This window comes from Andrographis paniculata, unplaced genomic scaffold (assembly GCF_009805555.1).
Source record: "Andrographis paniculata isolate CXL003 unplaced genomic scaffold, ASM980555v1 Contig54END, whole genome shotgun sequence".
NCBI lineage: Eukaryota > Viridiplantae > Streptophyta > Magnoliopsida > Lamiales > Acanthaceae > Andrographis > Andrographis paniculata.
The window spans coordinates 1,543,067-1,559,848 of record NW_026137589.1 but is presented as its reverse complement, the minus strand read 5'-3'; the positions used below and the strand labels follow the sequence as shown (position 1 = coordinate 1,559,848).

Here is a 16,782-nt window from a genome sequence, read left to right as displayed (position 1 = left end):
GTTCCTCAACTATGCCCCCTATTTTCTCCTATACTTGATCTTTTTTTTTTTCTGTTTTCCCATCACCTTCTCATCTGCCTGATGCACTTCCTGACACTTCCCCATCCCTTCCATCTAGTTCTGAACCCAACATCAACTCCTATGTCCTCCTTAAGCGTCAATCAAAGAAGCCTGCTTGGATGCAAGACTACATTTGTCATGCCTCCACACCTCCTCACAAGAACTTATCTTTTATTCTTGTGCGGCATAGTGTTGCCACTGTTAGTGATCAAGAACCTACGTCCTATGCTCAAGCCCAATGTAACTCCTCTTGGAAACATGCCATGGAAGAAAAACCAATTGTATTGGAGAAAAATCACACATAGACATCCATTTCCTTGCCCAGTGATGTAAAGCCTATCTCATGTAAGTGGGTATATCGCATCAAGAGAAATGCTGATGGAAGTGTGCAACAATATAAAACTAGATAGTTGCCAGAAGTTATTTGCAAGTCCCAGGTAAGGATTATACAGAATCCTTTGTTCCAGTTGCTAAGGCAGTGACAGTCAGAATGATTATTGCTCTTGCTTTTTTAAAAAGATGGGTTGTTCACCAACTTGACATTAATAATGTGTTTCTTCATAGGTATTTGAAGGAAGATATCTATATAGTTCTCCCTCAAGGCAACAATATTCCACCCAATCAGGTTTGTAAGTTGCATAAATCTATCTACTGGCTAAAGCAAACCCCTTGGAAGTGGTATAAAAGGCTTACAAAAAAGATTTTGGAGTTGGGTTTTATGGTCTCAGCTCATGATCATTGTCTTTTTACATGTACCAAGACGATAAGCTTGTCATCCTTCTGATCTATGTTGATGACATTTTGCTCACAAGTACAGATTCATCTCTTATAAGTGAAGTGAAACAATTTCTGCATAAAGAATTAACTATCAAGGATCTTGGACATGCTGATTTATTTTTTGGTATACAAATTGAGTCTATATTAGATGGTCTGTGGTTTCTAAACAACGTTTCATTGAGAATATTCTTATTGATTATGGTATGCAAGCTTTCAATTCATGTCCTACACCTTTTGTGGTAGGGTCTAAGCTTCAAAATCACAGGCAAAGCCCTACACAATCCAACAAGATATCAAAGAATTGTTGGTAGACTGTTATACTTGACAATGACTCGGCCAAATATCTATTACTCTATTCAACAACTCACTCAATTCATGGCATGTCCAACTACAGATCATTGGTAGGTTGCTCAACACGTGCTCAAATACTTGAGTGGAACTAAGCACTTGCAAATATTCTTTCCAGCCACATGTGACATTTCTTTGACTGCATTCTCTGATGTAGACTGGGCATGTTGCATGGACACCAGAAAATCTTTAACTGGTTTTTGTATCTTCCTTTGACCATGTCTTGTTTCATAGGAGACCAAAAAGCAACCCACAATAGCTCGTTCATCCAGAGAGGTTGAGTATGGAGCTTTGGCTACAACAGTTTCAGAATTGCTTTGGCTTTCTTACTTGCTTCGTGATCTTAGTGTCCCTTTTATCTCTCCCTATTGTGATAATCAAGCCACTATCCATATCGTGCAAAATCTTATCCACCATGAGTGCACCAAACATGTTGACATTGATTGTCATTTTATTCATCAACAGTACACTTCCGGATTCATTAATCCCATTTATGTCCCCTCTTCCCAACAACTTATTGATGCCTTCACTAAGCCTCTTGCACATGTTGTTTTTCGATCTGCTTATGTCAAGTGGAACTTGGGTTTACCCAAGTTCACCTTGAGAGGGGGATGATCAGTGAAGATAATGGACAGAAGCAGCAGCAGCAGAATATTAGGACTACCTATTAGATTCCTAATTTGTTATTTTGTTATAGCTTGTAGGCATAATAGATTACCGGTGTAGAGAGTTTGTTAATTTGTTAAGTTCTTAATATATAAAGATAGATATCAATAGCAGGGCTGCAATATACAATTTTTGCTCTCTTAATATACAAAATGGCATATGAGAGTTTTCAATGCTTTGCATATTTATTTTTCTTTTTACTGCGTATCTAAACCTTTATCAGTGGTTAGGTAGCTTGTCTCTTTTATGATAAATGTGGTACTATTATGACTCATATTATTTATATGATATGTGTCATTTAATTATGATAGGTGGCAAATTGATGACTAATCATTTAACTTCTTGCCTATAAATAAGGTATTTGTACTTCATTTGGAAAGAAAATAATAATACACAAATTAATTCTCTCCATGTTGTCTCTCTCTCCCTCCGTACTTGATAGTTAGAAATCGCATGCATTTTATATTCATATCATATGCGATATTTGGATGATTTTGATTGGATTCTACCTAATTTATATGTGAATTGTTTATTTACTGTGTGCAAAGGGCAAATATCAAATTTGGCATAATTGGCAGAAAAATGAAAGAAAAATTCAGATTTGCACAACCTAGTTAGTCATGACCATGACTAACTACACCCTCTTGATATGAGAAATTAATTAAAGGTCCAAAAGCCCATCCACAAAATAATTAGGACAAAAATTAAATAAGAAGGGAAAACACACGCCTATTTTGAGAGAGAACGGCCAGAGCAGAGACGCACAGGAGCAGGAGATTGACAGATTCATAGATCGCGCATGAGCAAATCGACAGAGAAGAATTCCCCCTCCCACTATGACTTTATCTTTCTCTTTTGTTCTTTGTTATTTGATTATAGAGTAGATACTTTTCTGGTTTGAGGGGTGATAATGTTTTGGTTCTTTGGTTTTGGAGATTCTTGATTTTCTTTATAAAAGTTCTTCTTGATTATCAATATTTGTCTAATTCTGATAATAGCGTTTGTGATTGTTAGATTGATTGAATATTTTGGTACCGATATTTAAATTAGTCTGATAATCTAAAGTCAATTTAGGTAGGATATCCATAATTGTATTCGCACTTGAATAGGTGACAACCGGGTTAAATAGTTCCTTCCCGGAGGTTAGACAATCAAATCTAATTGCTCCTCTTAGGTAGTAATTATTTTGAATTGGGTTTGTCTAGATTACAATGCAGTTAGGCAATATTCTTATGGGCGTACCTAGGTTTATTTGCTTAATTAGGGGTAGTTAACGGTTGTACCTTAATTACCTACATTGTAAGAAAAAATTGGTTGTCAGAGCTTGTTGATAACTATAACCAATTTATTGATATTTAATAAGAATTAACTTTATTGAATTAATGATAAAACACAAGTGTCATAACTGCATCATCCATTGAGCCAGACATCTCCTTGATAGTCAGTTCCCCCTTAATTTAATTGCTTTGTTATTTTATTTTCATTAGATAATAAAAGAAAATTCCCCATTTTATTTACTGCATTAGAACACGAAAGAGTGAATCACATAATCCCTGTGGAGACGATTCATTCCTCTGTATTACATTAAATTGTGATCACGGATTAGGTGAAATATTTGATTGACCGCGCGAGAGGTCAGTACTCTCTCATTTTCTCTTTATAATATATTACATTCATTATTTTGTTTTGTCTATTGTAAACATACACAAGCCATAATAGATATATATTTAATATGTATTATTATATTTTATAATACATTATCAACACGAGGTTTTGCCAAGGAAGTGCTAATATAAAGATAGTGTATTTTTTTGTGTTTTTTAAGTTACTTAAACAAGTTGAAAAAGTGTGTTCGAAGAGAATATTGTATCCTGAAGTTTTGTCCGAATATTTTAAAAAGATAGCAAAATGTTGCGGAAGCTCTGCCGAAATTCAAAGAGAAAAGGGCACCCGAAGATGCCAATATTTAGTAAATAAATTTGAAAATAATGCTAGTGGTGCTGATACTTTATTATTAACACAAAATTTGATGTGTGATTTTGCTTTATGTACCCAAAAGGTACATACTTTGAAAACTCTGAAGGTTTATATTTTGGTAACCCTGAAGGTTGAAGGTTTATAATTTACTAACTTAGAAGGTTTGTTTATTAAGAACCCTGAAGGTTTATATATTGAAAATCTCCGATGATGTATATTGAGTACCTTGAAGGTGTATATTGAGAACCCTAAAGGTTCATATTGAACACCTTGAAGGTGCATACTGTGAACCTCCTAATATTGTATATTGTTTACCCTCAATGTACATATTTGACATTTTCGATGATTTATATTTTGAGCACCCTGCAGGTGCAATGTAATAATAATATATATTTGAAACTCCTTATATATAATTATTTTTACTCCCACATTTGGTAATAATATAAAAGTGATGAATTTTATTCAAACTATTGATGTATTTATTTTCTTCCAGAAGAAGAAATATGAATTCTAAACATGCTATAATGAATAATACGGAAGATAATTTATATCTTATTGATAGTGAATCAACGGACATCATTCTAAAATATATTAAGTATTTCACCAATATAAAGTTAGGAAAAATTGAGGCGAATACTATAGGTGGTTATGCAAAATTAATTGAGAGGTCTGGAGGAGCAATACTATTTCTCCCCGAAAGGGTAAAACTTGATATCCAAAATGCACTATTTTGTAGCAAATCTCACATAAATTTGTAGAATTTTAATTATATTTGCAGAAATGAATATCATATTTAGATATCAAGTGAGACAAATAATTAATTTTTGTTGATTACAAAATTCATTGATGAGCATAAATATATATTAGAAAAATTGTCTTCATTGTCTTCCGGATTATATTATATAAAGATTAATATAGTTGAAAAATATTTAGTAGACCAAAAGTTTACAGATTTTATGATCTGGCATAACCCGTTTGGATATCCCGGTAGTACTATGATTAGACGAATCATTGAAAGTAACCATGACCATAATTTAAACAACCAAATGGTATTATATTCAAATGAGTTAAAATGTGTTGTTTGCTCAAAAGGGAAGTTAATATCTAGACCTTCACCAGCAAAAGTGTGGATTGAATCCCCTACACTTTTAGAACGAATTCAGGGTGATATATGTGGGCCTACAGATCCACCATGTGGACCATTTCGATATTTATGGTACTTATCGATGCATCCACTTGATGGTTGCATGTATATTTATTATCTACCCGCAATTTGGAATTTGTGAGGTTATTTGCTCAAATAATTAAATTACGAGCACAATTTTATGATCATCTAATAAATAAAATTCGTTTTGATAATGCTGGTGAATTTTCATCTAAGACGTTTGATGATTATTGCATGTCTGTTGGAATTGACATTGAACATCTTGTACCTCATGTACATACTCAAAATGGTCTAGATGGATCACTTATAAAAAGACAGCAATTAATTGCAAGACCTGTGTTAATGAAATCCAAACTTCTTGTATCTTCTCGGGGATATACAGTTATGCATACAACAATACTCATAAAGATAAGACCAACAAGCTATCATAGCTACTCCCCAAGTACAATTGATGTAAAATGAAAAACCCAATATTTCACATTTGAAAACTTTTGGGTGAGCTGTTTATGTGCCAATTGCACTACTCTAACGTACAAAAATGGGCCCCCAACGGAGATTGGGTATATATGTCGGGTATGAATCACCATCTATTATTTAATATCTTGAACCATTAACTGGTGATTTATTTACAACTCGATCTGCAAACTGTCATTTTGACGAGTCACATTTTCTGACGTTAGGGGGAGAAACTGATCAATCAAAAATGAAATCACTTGGAAAGTAACTTTCAATTTTTTTGATCCTCGCAATAGCCAAAGTGAATTAGAAGTACAACAAATTTTACATTTGCAGGGAATAGCAAATCAGTTGACTGATGCTTTTTGTGACACTAGGAGAGCCATCAGATCGTACATAGCTGCAAATAGTGCACCAGATAAAATCATTGTCCCTGAAGGGCAAATACAAAGTGCTAGTAAATCAAATGCACGCCTGAAACATGGTAGATCTTTAAGTTCTAAAGATAAAAATCCTTGAAAGGAAATAGGAACAAATGAAATGATTGAAGATTTAAATGTTAACCAAAATCTTCAAGGAACAAGTAGTAACATGAATCAAATTCCTGAATAAATTGATCCTAATAAAATTATTGAAGAAGTTGATCCTAATAAACTTCCTAAAGAAATTGAACCAGATATAATTTCTCCTAAAGAGAATGATGTTATTGAAAATTCGATTAATTTTGTTACTACTGGGAAGTATTGGAACCGAAAGGATATAATTATTGATAATGTTTTTTCATATAATGTAGCACTTTATTCAATGGAAATGACGAGGATCCTGAACCTAGATCAGTTAATGAATGTCGGAAAAGAAAAGATTGGCCAAAATGGAAAGATGTGATCCAGTCTGAATTGAATTCACTGGCAAAACGGAAAGTTTTCGGACCCATTGTACAAACACCTGAAGATGTTAAGCCTGTTGGCTATAAATGGGTATTTATTCGAAAATTAAATGAGAATAATAAAATTTTCAGATATAAAACAAGGTTTGTTACCCATTTTTTTTCACAAAGACCTGGAATTGATTTTAATGAAACATATTCTCCAGTAATGGATAGAATAACATTTTGATATCTTGTCAATTTGAAAGTACATAAAAATTTGGATATGCGTATGATGGACGTCGTAACTGCCTATTTATATGGCTCATTAGATACTGCTATCTATATGAGAATCTTCGAAGGATTCAATATGCCTGAAGCAGACAAATCAAAACCAAAATAATATTAATCTACTAAATTACAGAAGTCTTTGTATAGGCTCAAGCAATCTGGTCCCATGTGGTATAATCGTCTCAGTGAATCATTATTGAAAGAGGATATGTCAATTATTTTGTTTGCTCATGTGTTTTTATAAAGAAAAATGAGAGAAATTTTTTTATACTAGTTGTTTATGTGAATGCTTGAATATAATTGAAACCCCTAAAGAGGTCAAAGAAGCTATTGAATATTTGAAAATGGAGTTTGAAATTAAGGATTTCGGGAAAACAAAATTCTTCCTTGGCCCATAAAGTATTGAAAAGATTTGAAATGGATAAAATACATTAATTAAGTACTCTAATTATCGTTAAAACTCTCGATCCCATTAAGGATCCTTTTAGACCAAAAGAAATGGGTGAGGTAGAACTTGGTCCTGAAGTATCATATTTAAGTGTTATTGGGGCACTAATGTATTTGGCTAACAACATTAGACTAGACATAGCATTTGCTGTAAATTTATTAGCAAAATTTAGTGCAATGCCAACACAATGACATTGGAAATGCATTAAACATTTATTTCGTTATCTCTAAGTAACGACTGGTCTCGGTTTATTATATTCAAAGAATTCTCTACATGAATGGATTGGATATGTAGATGTTGGGTATCTCTTTGACTCATATAGAGCTAAGTCTCAGACTTGCTATATATTTACTTGCGGCGGTACAATAGTATCCTAAAGATCCACTAAACAAGCATTAACACAATATCCACAAATCATGCTGAAATAATAGCAATTCATGAGGCTAGTCAAGAATGTGTTTGGTTGAGATTAATGACTCACCACATTTTAAAGAATTGTGATTTGAGATTTGAAAATGATAATCCTCATATTATTTTATATGAAGATAATGTAACTTGTTTATCGCAACATATTTCACCGAAATTTTTCTTTACTCATGACCTTCAGAAAAAATGGTGAAATAGATGTGCTAGAGATTCGATCCAATAATAATTTAGCAGAATTATTGACCAAGGCTTTACCAACTGCAACGTTCAAGATATGGATAAAGAACATTGGATATTTTAAGTGATATCAACATCAAGGGAGCAAGATTTCAAGTGATATCGACATAAGGGGAGCAAGATTTCAAATGATGTCCACATCAGGGGAGCGAGATTTCAAGTAATGTCCACATCATAGAAAGTATTGTTAATGCATGAATATTGTACTCTTTTTCCTTCACTAGGAAATCCCATTGAGTTTTTTGCTAGTAAGATTGTAACGAGACGTATTCATTGTAAATGACACATAAGGGAGAGTATTATGACTCATATTATTTATATGATATGTGTCATTTAATTATGATGATAGGTGGCAATAGATGACTAATCATTTAACTTCTAGCCTATATACAAGGCATTTGTACTTTATTTGGAAAGAAAACAAGAATACACGATATATTTAATATTTAATATTTAATATGTATTATTATTATTATTATTATTATTATTATTATTATTATATTTTATATTCCCTACGTTCCATGTAATATGGGTGTATTACTGTAGACACGGGAATTTTGGTAAAGTATAATTAGTAAATAATTAAGAAGTATATTAGTAAAAATAATTATTATTTAATAAAAATAATTATAGATTAAGATAAGTAAATAGTTTAATTAAAATTAAGAAAATTATAAAATTTAAAATTTAAAATGCGATTAAAGTGCATAATTATATTTCCAAAAATAGAAAGGACAAGTTACGTGGGACGGATGAAAATAGAAAATAGAGATAAATTATGTAGGACGGGGATGGAGTATATCTTATAACAGGTACATGATATTTGACAAATCAAATGAAACAGGTTTTGTCTTGGGTTGTTTGGCTTCATAGTCATCTAATTTAAATTGCTTTCGTCTATTATGACGAAGTTAACTACAGTAAGAAAAATTTTGGATTATGGCATATTAAGATAGATACATATTTTAATTACTCAGTTATGAGTATACATCTGAAGGTGGAATTCTTTTATATTCAAAATCATAAATTCACATGACTTCATTCAGTGGTAGAGCCAAAAAAACAAAAAAAAAAAAAAAATGACGCGGACCAAAATTTGTTTAATATATAATATATAAAATTTTAAAATTATATAATATAATTATAAAAAAATTACAAACAGTCTTTTAATTGGTTTTATCTTATTTTATTTTTTTCAAATATTTTTAAATGTTTAATTTGAGGTGTTTGGACCAAATTTTTTTAGTTTTTAAATTAAATGTGTAATACTAATATTTTTATTAGATCTATAAGATTAATTAATACTTCAATTTTAAAAATTATACAAACGCTATATCATAAAAATGTAAAACTAAAATATAGAGTTCTTTTCTTTGAAGCTTGATCAAATTCATACCAACTTGGTGATGCATTGTTTTGTGGTTTGAAATTAAGCTCAAAATCTAGTCCAATCAAAAAATTGAACCTAAAGTTCAATTAAGGCTTATAAAAGGAAGAAAAAACTACGAACAAAAATCATTAATAATTCCAATCAAACCCTTTTTTCTTTTTGTCATATTAAAAAAAATTATCAATATTAATTCTATACAAAAAAAAAAAAAAAAGTTCATCATTTTTAGTTCCACCGTCTGCTTTGATTTGATGGAGGGTAAAGTAGCGTAGCGTCAGTTCAACCTCAAATCACATCCCAAACAAACACTCATTCACTATGTGGCGTCGTTCAGTAGATTGAATGTTTCTGCCACTTGCCTATACCGCCTACTTGCACTTTCATTACATTATTTTCTTCGATTCCTTTTATTAATTAATTAATTAATTAATTAATTATTAATATCTCTATTTTTTATTACAATTACTAGCAGCTACACAATCTCCATGTCTCCCTCTCTCTATTTCTATACATTTTCATATGCATGTAACAATTGAGTGTAATTTTTTTTTTTTATCTTCGTACTTATTTTGTGATACCTAAGGTGTGAAAAGATCGAAATAAAGTATATGGAAAACGTTATTATGATTTAAAGTTCTATCGAGTTATCATTTTATCTTGCTATTCATATAATTGAAATAACATCCAATTCATTGCTGCAAATTCGAAGGAACATATGTGTGTTCAAGAACATATTTGGAGTCGAGGATGGCGAAATAAAATGAAAATTTGAATAAGCATGTTACTCCAAGTATCTTAAGCACGAAAAACATTCGGAGGAAATTTCACATGTTGTCTACTGATAACGGCATCCTTTCTTGAACGATGAACGTTGAGCAATGCTTTGAATAGATGCGCGCTTCTCTTGGCGTGCGATTCCACCTCTATTTCCCGGTTCGCCATTTCACGCCCTCTACATGCTGAAATTGCTCTTCTTGGCTCTGATATGCACTGTTCATTCAGCCAAAAAGAAATAAAATCAAACTCCAAAAGAACACAGATCAAAAGATATTTCTTAGTGTAGAAATATAACATGCTTTAATCTTGTAGGTACTTCATTTCTTACAAGCTGGTTCTTAGTTGAGGGGCTCGGAGAAACCGATCTCTTAATGAAAGATTCGGACATTTTGAGTGGAAAGCGAAGCGGTGAGGCAGCGTGCTTCGATGGCCTTTTGTTGGCCGTGACTTTTGTGAAAGAAAAACTATAAGCATTTGTAGATGGTTCTCTTGAAGCCGTCCTCGCGGCTATTGAATTTTTAGAAAATGGTGTATCTGCAAAAAGAAAATTATTTTTGTCGAGTGTAAATTTTGTTTGTTTAGTAGTACTCCGAGCTAGTCGCCTGAATGAATATCCAATGGAGTTACGGCGAAAACCATGGATGATTCAGACAGGCATTGGAATGTCCTAACACATAGAATCTGAAAACAATGAAGGGAGTTTTTGAAGCCATTCAGATCCCACCGTGTTGCGGCGGCTGCACATCATCAGTCGCGGCGATGTCTGTCGTGCTTGAGTCCAAATTACTCTCTGCACTTGCAACAAAAACCAGCAACTTAGGACATGATATAAGATTAAATTTATACCTCTTTTGGACAACATAGTGGTCGATTTTTGTACCGGGAATGTAGTAGCGCTTGTGGCGGCCGAAGGAGTCGCCGGAAGGTTCGATCATCAACAAGTGCTGAGAGACACCTCTCCTGCTGGAAAATTCTTGAAATGTGTTTAATCTCTGCAACGAAACCTTTTGTTGCAAGCCATTTTTTGTTGGGAATTTCGAGAGAATTAAAATGGATAATCAATAGTGTAATACTCATCGAAAATAGATTCATTTATTTTTGGAACCATTTTAATTTAACATGTACCTTTTGCTTTTTATAATTAAAAATGGTAAAAGATTCGTCCACAAAACTTAGGGACTACTCTTTTTTTTTTCGTAAATTATAAAATAAAAAAAAAAAAGAAAATGAATTGTTTTGGGATGAAAAAGATTTATATATTTCCTGCATCCACTTGATGCTCCTTTAATTACTATTTTTAGTTCTTCAAAAATAAAAAATTAACTATTTACTCAAAGCGCACACATGTAGCAACTAATTTTTACTTTATTAAAAAAATATATATTTATTTTCAATTTTAATAAATATAACACAACTATGAAATATAAATATTCTTGAATTTAATAAATACAGCCTATTTTAATCATAATTGGTGATATTTTTATTTTATGTCAATACAAATATATTTATTGAAGTATTAAAAGGTAAAGTAATTTTTACATATAAAAAAAAAAAAAAAAAAAAAAAAAGAAAAAAGTATCACCAATTATGATTAAAATAGGCTGTATTTATTAAATTGTGTGTACTTTTAGATGGGACAAAGTAGTAAATTAAACTTTTTACAAGTTATAATTTATATTTATTCCAATTCAACATGAATTTAACTAAACTTTGAGATCATTTCTTGATGCATTCAAAGAATTCTGATGTCATGAAAAATTGAATCTAAAACTTGAGAATTCGAATTTTGCTTATATTTTAGGGATGACCAACATTATATCATATCCTTGGATGTTTGGATTAATTAATAAAATAAGTACCTGTTGGATGAAGGAAAATCGAAGGTTTGTTGCAGAGAATTGATGGAGGTTGTGTCCCAACAATTTGGTGAGCTTATCAGCCACACACCCCAAGTGATCCACTGTGCTCACAACAGCCTTGCCCACGTACTCTTTCGAAGAATCCAACACACTGCACACATCAACATGCCATTTATATACATATATATATATATATGTCTAGAGAGAGAGAGAGAGAGAGAGAGAGAGATCTAGAGAGAGAGGGGTACAAACAAGTGGTTGCGATGTTCCTTCTGGTAGGCAGACTCGAAGTAGTCGGCAGCCGAGTAGAGCTGCTCCCTCAGATTCCCAAGATCCTTTGATTAATCAATTGGAGATATATCAGATGATGATGAGAATTTGTAGTATATTTGTTGCAATGTACCTTGAAGACTGAATCATCAATATTATTGATGTTTCCCAATTCCAGCTCAGTAGCCATTATATTGTTATCTTCAATTCCTGCTGTATTTGCTCGACGGATCGATCGATTTTGAAGTGAAGAAGATGCACCACAACACAAGACAAAAAGACAAGACAATATCCAATTGATCCATCATCAAACATAACATGTATATATATATATATAATTGATATAATAGAAACAAACAAGAATCCAATAATTAATTCTAACATTTTTTAAAAATAAAAAATAAAATTGTATATATATATGTCAATAATGTCACCTGCAGCTTCAGCTTAATTTGTTTTAATTATTGGGTGGACACAACCGAATGCCTACCCTGAGCACCTCTCTATTTAACACATATGTCCACCTATATACTGGAACTGATCTACACTAAGGCTTGGGGGTCAACTCCCCAAGCCAACTTTAAAAATATTAATTTTTATATCCCAAAATTATTTAAATTCATATATAATTGTGTCATTATTATTTATTTAAATTTATTAGCTAAATATTAAATAAATTATAATATTTTGTCCCCGAAATTTAGATGCTAATTTTGTTACTGCCTATATATATATATATACTGACGGGCTGATTTGATCCGTCAATACAAATTAATAAAAAAACAATGTATGTAAATATATAATCTAGTGCAATAATATGTCATATGGAACTATGTGATTATTATGCTAAAATTAATACATCGGTCCGGCTCTAAGGGTTCCATTTAATTTTTATATGTTAATATTTGAATATTAATTATTATATGAAAATGCAGTACAAATTAAAAAAAAATTACAAATACTTCTATTAGTGTTTTATAATAGTAATAAAAAGACATTATACAAATACAAATATATTTTTAATTTTAAGTACAATGACGCAAAAAGGTAAATGTGACCCTTAGAGGCGGACGGATGAAATAATATATTTGTTGTATAAAATTATATTATATACTATCAAAATATATGATGTATATTGTGTTATTATGTACTATCTGATTTATGCATGTTGATGATTTGATTCAAAAATTAAATCAATGTAAAGATAAATGATGTTGTTATTTTTGTATTTTGTGAGTTTTGATTTTTGTTGTTTTGAGATAAAGTAACTTTTGGACGTAGTTGTTTTATATAAAAATTGGATATATAATCATCGAAATTATATATAATTCAAAAAACTAAAAGATACGATCATGTATTTTTGTTTCGTGTGCTTTGGTGTTAGATTTAATGTTTTGTATAATAAAATTTTAAACCATAATAATTATTTTATACAATATTTTAAATATAAAATTAATTATAATTTTAATATTATATGATATAAAAATAGAAAATATAAATTGAATTAATTTGATGTTTTTTTAAAATAATAATAATAATAATAAATAATAAAATTAGGATTCAAAATCCACAAACCAACAAAGCACTTTTTTTTTTTTTTTTTAATGTGTGAACCCGCAACCGCTACCTAAAAGTGTGTATTAGGTAAACTTCGTCTGAATCTAATATTATATTTTTATAATTTGTTTGTTCTATTTATTTTTTTTTTAAAAAAATGAATATACTATAATTTTATTTAAATATTATATTTAAATTAGGAATACAAATTAAATTTTCGAAATTTAGGCCAACATTAAGTGTAAAAATAATATTTTAAATAAGATCATCGAAATTTATACACCATTTTAAAGTATATATTTATTAGGAAAAATTGCAAAAAATATCTCTAATGAATACTCCATTGTCACTTTTGTCATATATTTATTTTACTGCCAAAATATATTTTACATATTTGCAAAAATCATTGTTTCTATCTTTTGACTGCATGGTGTGAACGTTATGTGCAGCCAAATGATAGCGATTTTTATAAACACGTAGAATATATTTTGTCAGAGACATAAATACATGATAAAAATAATAATGGAATATACATGAGAGATATTTTTTTACAATTTTCTCTATCTATTATTAAATGAAAAAATTAAGGCTCAGTTCATCCAGCATTTAAGATAAAATGATTTTTTTGTATAGTATGAGAATTGTGTCAAAAATATAAAAATATATTATTTTAAATTAAATATTTAATTTTTTTAATAATTTTTTATAATTAATATTTGAAAATTTTTTACTTTTTGACTTTTATATATAATATTTTATGTTTATTATAATTATTTTTTAGAATCATAATTAAAAATTAGTGTTAAAAAAATAGAATGTAAATACCGTGCCAACAAATTTTACTTTTGGTTCTTTTCGCAGTTTGCCCTCAAAACTCTTATAGGTAATAAATTAATACTCTATAATACTTTTAAGATCATCTCCAATTTATTCCTTCATTTTTGCAGTAGCTACATTTTACTTCAATCATAAACTTTATATCCCCTGTATATTCCTCTTTTGTATTACTCACTTCGTCATGCAAATGTATGTTCATTTGACCGGGCACAAGTTTTAATAAAAGTGAGTAATAATTGTTATTTTTTTCTTTTATAGTAAAAAAAATACAAAAATATAATAATTTTTTACTTAAAAAGAAAACGAGAATATTTTTCAATGACAACCCAAAAAGGAAAGTGAGCATAGATTTGAATAACGGATGAGTATTTTATATAACTTTTTATATTTATAAATTACATCCCAATTTTAATTTATTTTTACAATATAACCGAAATATATATAATTACACATTATTTTTTAAAAAAAACTATATAATTATATATCACTTTTCGAAATGTAAAATTATATATCACTTTTAAAAAAATAAAATTATATATTTTTTTAAATAAAATTATATCACTTTCAAAAAATAAAATTATATCATCTTTTAAAAAAATAAAATTATACAATAACAAACACCACACAAACTCCACTCAAATGGAGTGGAGGGAGTAGGTTGGAGCCCCTACCCCCAATTTTTGTACAACCCACTGCACCCCGCTGCATATGAAGAAGGAAAAAATAAATAAATATATATATATATATGCAATTTTCTTTGTTGTTTTTTTTTTGGACTTCAATTATATAGTTTTTATTTAAATTTCATCCATTCGTTTATGCAATTTTACCCTTTATAATTAAGTTCTAATCAATTTAGAATTATTAAAAAATGAATAAAAAAATAAGTATGTGATGCATATTATGGATATTAGATACAAGATTTTGTATGAAGAGTATTTGATATATTATTGTAGATTTTAAAAAAAAAAAAAAAAAACTCCATTTAGAGATTTGAATTTTATTTTTTTTAATAATATGATTTTATGTCAAAGAAAATAAATATTTAATTCAATTTTTTTTTTATTTTTTTGCAAAAGTTACATGACAAATAATATTAAAACTTTCAAATATGTATTATATTTGACAGTCTAATATTCAATATGATACTTTTAAAATATATTATTGATAAATAGTATAGAAAATAATTGAAAACATATGTAAGTTCAATTTATTATTTAATACATTTTACATGTAACATGTAGAGTTGTTAAATAAATCAAATTGTTTATGAATTTAGCATGGTTTGGCTCTATTCATCTTTGTTTAAGCTCGTGGATGAATGTAAACGAACCGACCTAAATAATATAAATAGTCTCATTTTATTAACGAACCATCTCAAGCTCTGTTCGTTAAATATATATATATATATGTGAAATTATTAATTAAAATAAACAATTAAATAAAATATTATATATCCTGTTAGAAATTTTGAGGGAAAATAATGAGATTGTCTTATTGATCGTCAAAATAAGAAACCTATATATAGGCAATACAAAACAGACTCGATAAACTCAAATCTAAATAATCTGAATAAGATCAAATCTAAATATAAATCTACTAAATCTAAAACTGAATATCTAAAATATCTCAACATAAACAAACTCGAAACGAACTTAATCGAACTGAACATGAACATGAGTTCAAACAATAAGATTTATTAACGAACCGAACTTAAACGCTACAAACGAATTTGAATACTTAACGAACAAATGCATGTCTTAAACACAAACATTTAAAATTCTATGCGACTTGGTTTAACTGTCGAATCATTTTAAATTTTAGCTGTTCTTTATTTTTTTAGAGGGGTTATAGAACCATAAATATATATATATATAAAATAAATTATCTATTTTGATACAATAATTTTAAATATATAAATAATATTTTAAAATAAAGTATATTTTAATATAAATTTTATAAAAACAAAAGTAAGATCAAATTAAAACACAAACATGATTGCTTCTCCACTAACTTATAAATACATAATAATTTTTTCTTTCACATAAATGAATTTGTAAATTATTTCATTTATATTATTAGCTGGTGATGTATCGCTCAACCAATTTCTCCTCTCAACAATTATTTAATAGTTATGATTAAATGCTGCATTCTTAGGTTGCACGTGTGCAATCTCTAATAATTGTGCCCATTTTTATATTTGTAAATTTAAGGTTTTGTTCTCTTGTATTTTTTTATATTTTTTTAATAAATTGCATTACATCAAACTAGTATTTAAATAAATAAAAAAATAACACAAAACAAAACTTCACAATCAGAAATAATCTTATTGGCATAAATGGTTTGTATTTATCTTGACTATATTAGTTTGCAGAT

General features: G+C 29.3%; 1 protein-coding gene across 3 annotated transcripts; it reads right to left on the bottom strand.

The window, feature by feature from the left end:
• Positions 1-9,794: 9,794 nt before the first annotated feature.
• Positions 9,795-12,497, bottom strand: LOC127255847 (protein ABIL4-like). Of its 3 annotated transcripts, none has more exons than XM_051281598.1 (8): positions 12,447-12,497; positions 12,146-12,225; positions 11,995-12,077; positions 11,743-11,893; positions 10,764-10,887; positions 10,608-10,673; positions 10,212-10,417; positions 9,795-10,096 (listed from the first exon to the last, which is right to left on the bottom strand). In XM_051281598.1, exons 2-8 carry the CDS (start codon positions 12,200-12,202, stop codon positions 9,902-9,904), a joined length of 882 nt encoding a protein of 293 aa, XP_051137555.1. In that variant the 5' UTR covers positions 12,203-12,225; positions 12,447-12,497; the 3' UTR covers positions 9,795-9,901. The 3 variants fall into 3 exon arrangements, with proteins under 3 accessions (XP_051137555.1, XP_051137556.1, XP_051137557.1); XM_051281599.1 differs by having other exon boundaries at positions 12,146-12,222; positions 12,447-12,496; XM_051281600.1 differs by lacking the exon at positions 12,447-12,497 and having other exon boundaries at positions 10,764-10,875; positions 12,146-12,293.
• Between the last annotated feature and the right edge of the window lie 4,285 nt (positions 12,498-16,782).

What these genes read in the sequence shown, in the direction of transcription:
- LOC127255847 (XM_051281598.1), bottom strand. Translation starts at nt 12,202, where the DNA reads ATGGCTACTGAGCTGGAATTGGGAAACATCAATAATATTGATGATTCA. An exon ending in TTGATGATTCAGTCTTCAAG is followed by an intron (nt 12,078 to 12,145) that starts GTACATTGCAAC and finishes GATTAATCAAAG; the next exon opens with GATCTTGGGAATCTGAGGGA. An exon ending in CAAGCGCTACTACATTCCCG is followed by an intron (nt 10,674 to 10,763) that starts GTACAAAAATCG and finishes TTGCAAGTGCAG; the next exon opens with AGAGTAATTTGGACTCAAGC.